Here is an 8,769-nt window from a genome sequence, read left to right as displayed (position 1 = left end):
AAGGTAGTTCGGGAGCGAGGAGTGAGTGGGAGAGCCGGTTGAATGATCTATAGATCAGGGGGGCGTGTGGTGTCATGGGCTGTGATGAGCTGTGTGTTGTTGGTGGAGAGAGGTGAGGCAAACAGAAGTGAAGCCAGACCGGAAGTCGGGCACACGCGGTCAAAGGCTAGCACGGGGGCAGTGAGAAAACAGCGAGGTTACGAGAAAGACGTGTTTTGATCAGGAGCGATCGTGTACTCCGCTGCGGTTGACAAGGTAAGGTCCAACGTTTCATTCTGTCCTTTTGCTTCTTGTTGTCTTTTTCCTCCATCACACCACACAAACAATAATGGAGTTTTTTTCCAGTAGTAAACTGTGGTGAAGTTTGAACTCATGTAGTAGATACTGCAAACTTCAGAACCTGTATCATTAAAAGCAACAAACAACCAGTGAATCAATTTGAAATTAGAAACTGTAATTACTCACACTGTAATATCACGCTCAAATAACTCTTTTTTAGGAATGATGTAAATATGAAGAGCATCAAAAGTTTCTTTTTTAATCAGATCTTCTGGTATCTGAAATAAAAACAAGAAATAAGTTGTTATTATTGGTTAAGAATGGTCAACTCTGATTTAGCAGGACCATGAACAAAATATCCAATTTTGCATTTCTAGCTATGGAATGATTTCTCAAGATTTAGAACATGTCCCCTCAGTTTTAGAAAATACTAGAAAGATTGGTCGAGGGTGTTTTCAATGATACATTGAGTAGGTCAATCAAAAATGTATAAAGGGCTCTTACCCATTTGTTGAGTAAATGTTAACCAAATGAACAATGCCAATTTTTACAAAAATGTAGTGCAGTTAATGGAGTTGATGCCACACATATTTTACCAATCTTTTCGAAAGACAAAAGACAAAGTAAACTTTTGGCAGCATTTGAAATCATTATAAAGAAGGATGAAAGTAAAAATTGCAAGACATTAGCCTGAGAAGTAGTGAAATCATACATTTCTCCTAGGTAATCTTGATCTCTAACTGAATATGGAGGTTATGTTAGAATTTAGAATATTGTGTTATTTACCTTGAGAGAATCTTTCATAAGGACTCATGGTGCATAAAAGCACTCATTGCAGATGAGAATCATCTGCTACAGCCATCAGAATTGCCAGAACATGTGATTTCACCCTGCTATGGGTTCCTCAGTGTCAGATGTCCAACAGCACAATGATAGCCAAATCTGTCATCAACAATATATAGACTCTTAATGTCTATTCAGCCATTGGTGGTGCATCAATGATATAATTACAAGTGCTTTTATGTATCACGAGATCCTCTCAAGGTAAATAATGCAGTATTCTGTGTTCTAACACAGCCTCTATGTTAAGTTGGAGATCGAGATTACCTTTTGATATTAAAACTTCTATTGCTATTAATTATTATTAATAAGCCCACTGGCTATTTGTAACACCAGTGCATGAATAGACACTGATATTCTATATATTGTTATCACGCAGCTAGATATTTGTCGTACAGGAGCCTGTAACAGGGTGAAATCATGTGATCTGGCAGTTCTGGTGGCCATTGCCAATAATTCTTGTCTGTCAACGATATAATTATGAGAGCTTTTATGCACCACAGGTCCTTATAAGAGATCCTGTCACAGTGAATAATGCGGTGTTCTGTATCCTAACACAACCTCCATGTTAAGTTCGAGATCAAGGTTACCTTTAGGTATTAATACTGCTTCCGTCACTATTAATTATTTTTTAATGAGCTATTTGTGACACCAGTTCCTAAATAGACACTGAGATTTTATATATCCTGTCATATCTATCTCCCTCTCTCTATATATTATGAGAGATTCAGTTGTTATTGTGCTGCTGAACATCTGTTATTGAAGAACCCATAGCAGGGTGAAATCATGTTATCTGACAGTTCTGGTGGCCATAGCAAATGATTGTTGTCTGTCAACAATATAATTACAAGTGCTTTATGCACCACAAATCCTTATGATAAGTCCTCTCAAGGTAAATAATGCAGTATTCTGTATCCTACCACAGCCTCCATATTAAGTTGGAGATCAAGATTACCTTTTGGTATTGATACTTCTGTCGCTATTAATTACATTTTTCAAAATTGTACAAACTGAGTTAATGAGGGAATCTCTATGTTGCTCAACTTCTAGAAATAGCCAAATTTCACTCAAATCATACCTTACTGTCTTCAAAAAGACAGCATATGTTTGGATAATGCAATTCTAGATATGCAATGTCTGAAAAATAGAATGAGATTGTTATGAACAGGATTCCTTTGACCATAACTACTTGATAAGGCTTGATTGGGGAGAGGGGGTGGTAAACAGTAATAACAATAGCTAAATCAACTGAAAATTGAAACCAGGTCATAAATTTGATTTACTGAGAAATGACTACTGCTTATAATGTAAATCAAAACGAGTAATAGAGCAAACTGGGCAGACTGTGTCTAATGTACCACTTATATCTTACATCAAAAACAGGGTACAGGGCCAGTGGGATACTCCAAAGCTAATATCGTTATGATCACCAACAAACATGACAGAGTGACTAGTATGAGTCAATAACAATACCAAGAACATGACCTACTAAAACCAACAGCACTACATGATCACCCGAGCTGCTAGAAATAGCAACCAACTCTCTCTTAAATCATATCTCACCAGCTTAAAAACTGATACATAGAAAAATATGGTCTTACATTCCCGGCACAAAAGAAAAGGCAGGATGTTCAAGGCTGGTAAGCTTTTGATTATAGGTCCACTTCAACAGGGCTGACTTGGACGCTGAAAAACTTTCAGAATAGAACTGTAGCGAATTTTAATTATAGTTGCCGTATTTATTCATATATATGTACTCGTGTGTAATATGCGCTAATTATTCTATCTATCATCTTATCAGTTTATTGTCTATACATAAGAAAACAAAAAGTATATTCAATTTGAGTAACAGTGTGGTTATATTTTTATATCCCGTCGAGCAGTATATTACTATAACAGTATATTACATATAACCATATATATGTAAATGAAGGAGCTTATATGCGATCATTCGAACTGCTAGAAATTGCAGCCCCAACTCGTTCAAATGACAGGGAAGACACACTGAATTATGTTGTCCTTAATATATAAAAAGATGGGACGATTCTAGCTGAACCGCTTTTCATCATAAATGTTCAATCAGAGCTGACTTGGAGCTATACTTCCCTTAAGTAGCAATTTTACTTCCTTTTCATCGCTACTAACTCCAAGAAAGCATGGGCGTAACACATCTTGAGGCCTTGTGCCTATGATAGAAATCAACATTCGACGGCCAGAGTTCGCACATCGCATAATTTCATAACATTTTTTAAAAAATGGAAGAAAAATATTTAGGATCCATTTTAAAGGATCTTAAATGGAATACTTCAAGCAAGCTTCCATTCTTTTCTAAATTTATTCATTGAGTATAAAATGTATCAGAATCTAAATTTAAGTCACAACGTTTAATCTTACCAACCTGATAAGCTATGATTGGTCCTTGGGTCGGATGGAATTCACAAAAGAAAATCCCTTTAATCTGGTTGGCAGTGGACATGTTTCCTTAATCAGTGGTGGGGGAAAAAACCCAACAAAGTAACACACGAATAGACATCGAGAAATAGATGACACTTCAGGATGAAGCGGTGAATATGAAAGTATTCCAGCCAAGTACTACATGTTTATCTCCCCTGAATGAACTATCGTTTAATTATTATGAAGGAAAGGAAAGGAGGGGAATAAGCTTGTAGCAGAATACGTATTATATCTGAGTGAATGCTTCATACGACGCAATTTTTAATCTTTCTACATACAAAGAACAAATGACACTCAAAGCATCGTCCATAAACAATTTGTAATAGTTAAGCACTGGGGTGGAATGTGATAGACTTACCTGTCTGCCGAGCTTGCTGCGTTTGTGCAAAGATTTGAAACCAATATAATATACAGATAAAAGTATTTGCAATATAATATACAGTTAATTAAATATATCACTCCCTTAAAAATTAATGGTTTTGTGACTGACTAAAACAAATTATTATTAAATTAGATGGAAGCGTAGTAAGAATGGTTCAAATATATGACTTGCATGGTTCTATTTTGATACTTGGCCGAACATTTTAGGTGAAGGTTATATTAACGTATGGAAAACACTATTAATGATGATAGATTTTAAAAAAAGTAAATAAACGTTTTAAATATTTTCTTTTTTCTACATCATAAATAAGCAAGGAAAATTATATGATATTGATCATGAGACTTGACTCTATAACAATACATACACAATGTATTTCTCATTGCTATATTGTTTCCGAAGAGTTACTTCTTAATTTTATGTTAGGTGTTCATTTTCCACCAAGAATACATAATGAATAGCTAATTGCAAGACTACATACAGTATCAACTGATAGCATTTTATTTCTAGAAAGACAAATTTTGATTAAATAAAACTTGAGAATATCAAATATATCACTAGTCACACTTTTGAATCATAAAGATCAATAATGGAACTCAAAGGTTCATGGTACCACCTTCGCCTATTACAATTATTGGCACTATCATGCTATTAGCTGTCAGAAGTGAAAGTGCTCACTGCTAGTGAAGTATCTGTCTGCCTGTTGCTGGGCCTGTCGATTCTTTGGCTACTGACAGCTAATACCATGACTGGCCGGAGCGAGCTATATGTCTGTCTGTCTCTCTCTCTACCTATCTATCTATTACTCGAAAGTTCGCGCGTCCGCGCTAGCTAGTCGTGAGTAGAAAACACAAATTTAATATAAAAACATATTTCCTGAAATTGCAAATTATTTAAAATATAAAAATATAATTTTCAATAGAGAGAATTTATCAAAATAGAAAACAAATGAAGTTTGAAGTTTAAAAATAATACGATCGACCACTCACGACTAGCTAGCGCGGACGCGCGAACTTTCGAGTAATAGATAGATAGAGACAGACAGACAGACAGACATATAGCTCGCTCCGGCCAGTCATGGTATTAGCTGTCAGTCGCCAAAGAATCGACAGGCCAGCAACAGGCATGCAGGCAGACAGACAGATACTTCACTAGCAGTGAGCACTTTCACTTCTGACAGCTAATAGCATGATAGTCCTAAATAGTTGTTGCCCACGAGAGCCTCGCTGTGGTCTCGCACATGGCAAACATGGTAATGGCTGCCGGCGAGTTCTCGCACAAAATGGTGCTGGCTTCTTGTGTCACTCTACAGGGGCTCCCCTCCCCCCTGAGAACGCTAGTGCGAAATTAGATTGACTGGAGCAGGCACAAGAAAGCAAAGATGGCCACCGATCACAAACAACAAGATTTGGTACAAAATATAATACAAAATGTGAAATTGAGAAAAAATAATCACAAGCAAGGAGTATGCACAAAATATTTTTACAAAGTTCAATAGCAAGGTATTGGTATTGTTCAGCACACGAGAAAACAATTGTCTGTCACAGGAAGAAAAAAAGAAAAAAAAAGGTTAGATGTAAATAGTTCTAGTGAGTTTTTTGGGGTCAATGCACAGTGCGGCCTGTCCTGGTGACACAAGGTTTGTTCGTGTTAGGTAGTGGCGACGAAGGTGGAGGTGAAAGTGATGGTGTGATCAAAGGTGCATGTGCAGGTGGATGTGTAGGTGGTTGTAAAGGATCAAAAGTTGGCGTGGTTGGGGTGTCATCGAAGGATGTGGACACCCCAAAATGTGCCCTTTTAAGTTTGTCGACCGACACGGTCTCTACCCGACCATTGATGTCGAGACTAAAATTTTTGGGTGTGCGCGATTGCACACGAAATGGTCCTTTATAAGGAGAAACGAGAGGTCCCTTGACAGAATCATCCCGAACAAAAACATGAGTCCATTTGTCAATGTCCGGTGGGACATGAGAGGGAATAGACTGGTCACGCGGATGCATGGGTGGAAGACTTGAGAAATACGAGCGAAATCTGGTGACATACGACGTTGGATCAGGACGCGATGAATTGTCTGGCACCAACATTATACTAGGGAGTGATAGGATGGTACCGTAAAGGAGTTCAACAGAAGGAAAACCCAAGTCTGTTTTAACAGTAGTGCGACAACCAAGAAGAACGATAGGTAGGAATTCTGTCCAAGACTGTGGATCAGGAGTGGCGCGTAGAGCAGCCTTCAGTTGCCTGTGAAAGCGTTCGACCATCCCGTTGGAAGCTGGATGGTAGCTGGTCGTACGAATGTGATGAACGCCTAGGATTCGCGACAATTCACGAAATAAGGAAGTTTCAAACTGGCGTCCACGATCAGTGGTTATTTTAGCTGGGACACCAAAGCGAGCAATCCAGTTAGAAATGAAAGCTCAAGCAACTGACTCAGCGGAAATGTCCACTATTGAAATGGCTTCAGGCCAACAAGAGAATCGATCGACGCATGTCAACATGTAAGAGAACCCGCGACTGACAGGTCATAGTCCAACCAGATCAATGTGGACATGGCGAAAGCGAGTCTCCGATGGAGAAAACTGTCCAAGAGGAGCGCGAATGTGCCTGTGGACTTTAGAACGCTGGCATTTCACACAAGAGCGTGCCCAAGCGGTGATCATACGGCGCATATTAGGTCAGAAAAACCGAGCCGTAATAAGCTTCACCGAGGCAGCGATGCCAGGATGTGACAGTGAATGCAGGGCATCGAAAACAGAACGCTGGTGGGTTGCAAGTACAAACGGTCTGGGAGAACCAGTAGCTGTGTCACAAAGGATTGTGCCTTCAGCAGACGGAAGTGGAAGATAGGCAAACTTGCAACAAGACAGCTTGGTGGAAATTAAATCCAATGTGTCCAGAACTGACTGATCCTGCGCAATGGCAGTTAAATCGATTGCAGCAGGAGTTGAAAGAGAACATACAGGGAGACGAGAGAGTGCGTCAGCAGGAACGTTCACTGTTCCAGGTATATGCCGAATGTTACTCGTGAACTGGGAAATGTAGTCCAGGTGACGAAAAGCACGAGGCGAGTGTTTGTCCGATTTGGATGACAGAGTAAACGTGATCAGTATAAATCACAAAATCCCGGCCCTCAATTGATGTTGAAAGTGACGAATTGACAGGTAGATTGCTAAGAGTTCACGATCAAAGTACTGTAACGACGCTCAGCTGGCTGTAATTGAGAAAAAAATGTCAAAGGTCGAGTTTGATTGTCGACATTATGTTGCAAAACAGCACTAACAGCAGAATCTGATGTTAAAGAGAGGCGAGCATCAGGAGCCGGATGTGCAAGCACGGTGTAGCGAAGCTTCTCTCTCAGTTATATATATATATGTGAATGCGGACGTAGCAGATAACATCGAACTTTCGGCCGCATCTTTGGACCTTGTTGTGTCCACCACTCTGATTGGTTGGTATTGGCGCACTTTTGTCTCTAGTTCTATTTCGCGCCAGGGTGCATACCAACCAATCGCAGCCTTCTGATAAGGTCACGTGGAACGGTTTTCTGAACCCCTGCTTGAGCCGATTTTTTCTCTTAAATAGCTCACTTGTCTGCACTAAAGTTTGTCTTCGGCTTCAGACCTTCTGAGGTTTAGCCGCTGACCACAGAGCACCAGCCAGTTCCAGTGACGACATGATTCCGCTTCACTGGAGATCCAACACCACCGTTCAACTGACTGTTTACTACAAGCTTCTTCATCGCCACTTCAAGCTTCTTAGCGTCTACTCCGACGTTTCTACGTACACACCGCCAACAGCGCCCGCACAGTTTTTCTCAACACTGTTTGTGTGAATTGCTTCTCCATGAATAACAGCCAGAATTCAACCTGCGAGAACTCATGTACCAAGTAACCGGCAACAGCATTGAAGCCTCAACTTCTTACACGACATGTGTCTTACTGGCTCTGCCCTCAACGCCACAACTTCTTATGTACAGCACCTTTACCTACTGTGTACCTTAGCTACGAACTGGTATTTCTAATCCTTGTGTCTGGACTTTCTTCTAACATCCTTATTATAGACTGTTTTCTATGCTCTGTATCTCTTGCATTTGTATACACATATTTGTATATACATATTTGTATACACACACTCTTGTTTACACGACGGCGTGTCTTATATTGTGTTTTATTATGTCGCATTCACACTCACACAGACTAGTTGACTCCCAAATAAATCTTACTTTATACATTTTACCGGTTGAGTCTCTCTCCTTTCTTGTTGGTACTTAACTCATTCCATCTTTTGTTTTTTTTTATATATATATTTGTGCCGACCGTGCGTTGCACTAAAGGAGACGTTCCTTCGTCACCATCTCCTGGTCGCACGGTCGCTACAAAGGGACCAGAAGTTATTTCCTTATTAATTGACTCAACAGAAGATAATACCTCGGCAGATAGAGTGATAGGAGCATTTCTTTTTGTATTTACTTTCAGTAGTTGAGTCAATGGAAGTAACTTGTCTGCACATTTATGTATGAATCTTCTGTAGAAGTTGACGATTCCCAAAAAGTGACGCAATTGACGTAGAGAAGTGGGAGATGAGATGCGTTGAATTACATCAACTTTGGAGGAGAGAGGTCGGATACCATTAGAGTCGATATAATGACCTAGGAATTCCGGAGAGGCCTGTCCGAAAACACACGTATCGGGGTTGATTCGCACATTGTAGGTGCGAAGACGCTGAAAAAGTTGAGATAAGTGTTGATGATTTTCACGTGTGTCGCTAGGTATGAGCAAATCATCAACGTAAGCAAACACAAAATCAAGTTCATGGAC

General features: G+C 39.6%; 2 protein-coding genes across 2 annotated transcripts in view; both read right to left on the bottom strand.

The window, feature by feature from the left end:
• Positions 1-3,724, bottom strand: part of LOC106882059 (GATOR complex protein NPRL2) — a 40,519-nt gene extending 36,795 nt beyond the window's left edge. Inside the window, exons 1-2 of the mRNA XM_052968472.1 lie at positions 3,518-3,724; positions 466-557 (exon numbers count right to left, since the gene is read on the bottom strand). Of these exons, the coding sequence (XP_052824432.1) occupies positions 466-557; positions 3,518-3,595 (170 nt within the window). The 5' untranslated portion in view covers positions 3,596-3,724. The remainder of the gene's footprint in view (positions 1-465; positions 558-3,517) is intronic.
• A 1,832-nt stretch (positions 3,725-5,556) lies between these two features.
• Positions 5,557-8,769, bottom strand: part of LOC106882060 (uncharacterized protein K02A2.6) — a 6,207-nt gene continuing 2,994 nt past the window's right edge. The window contains exon 3 of the mRNA XM_014932620.1: positions 5,557-6,329. Within this exon, the coding sequence (XP_014788106.1) occupies positions 5,557-6,329 (773 nt within the window). The remainder of the gene's footprint in view (positions 6,330-8,769) is intronic.

The sequence above is a fragment of the Octopus bimaculoides genome, chromosome 6, assembly GCF_001194135.2.
Source record: "Octopus bimaculoides isolate UCB-OBI-ISO-001 chromosome 6, ASM119413v2, whole genome shotgun sequence".
Taxonomy (NCBI): domain Eukaryota; kingdom Metazoa; phylum Mollusca; class Cephalopoda; order Octopoda; family Octopodidae; genus Octopus; species Octopus bimaculoides.
Note: the sequence above shows the minus strand (reverse complement) of the source record. Positions and strands in the feature narration are given on the sequence as shown.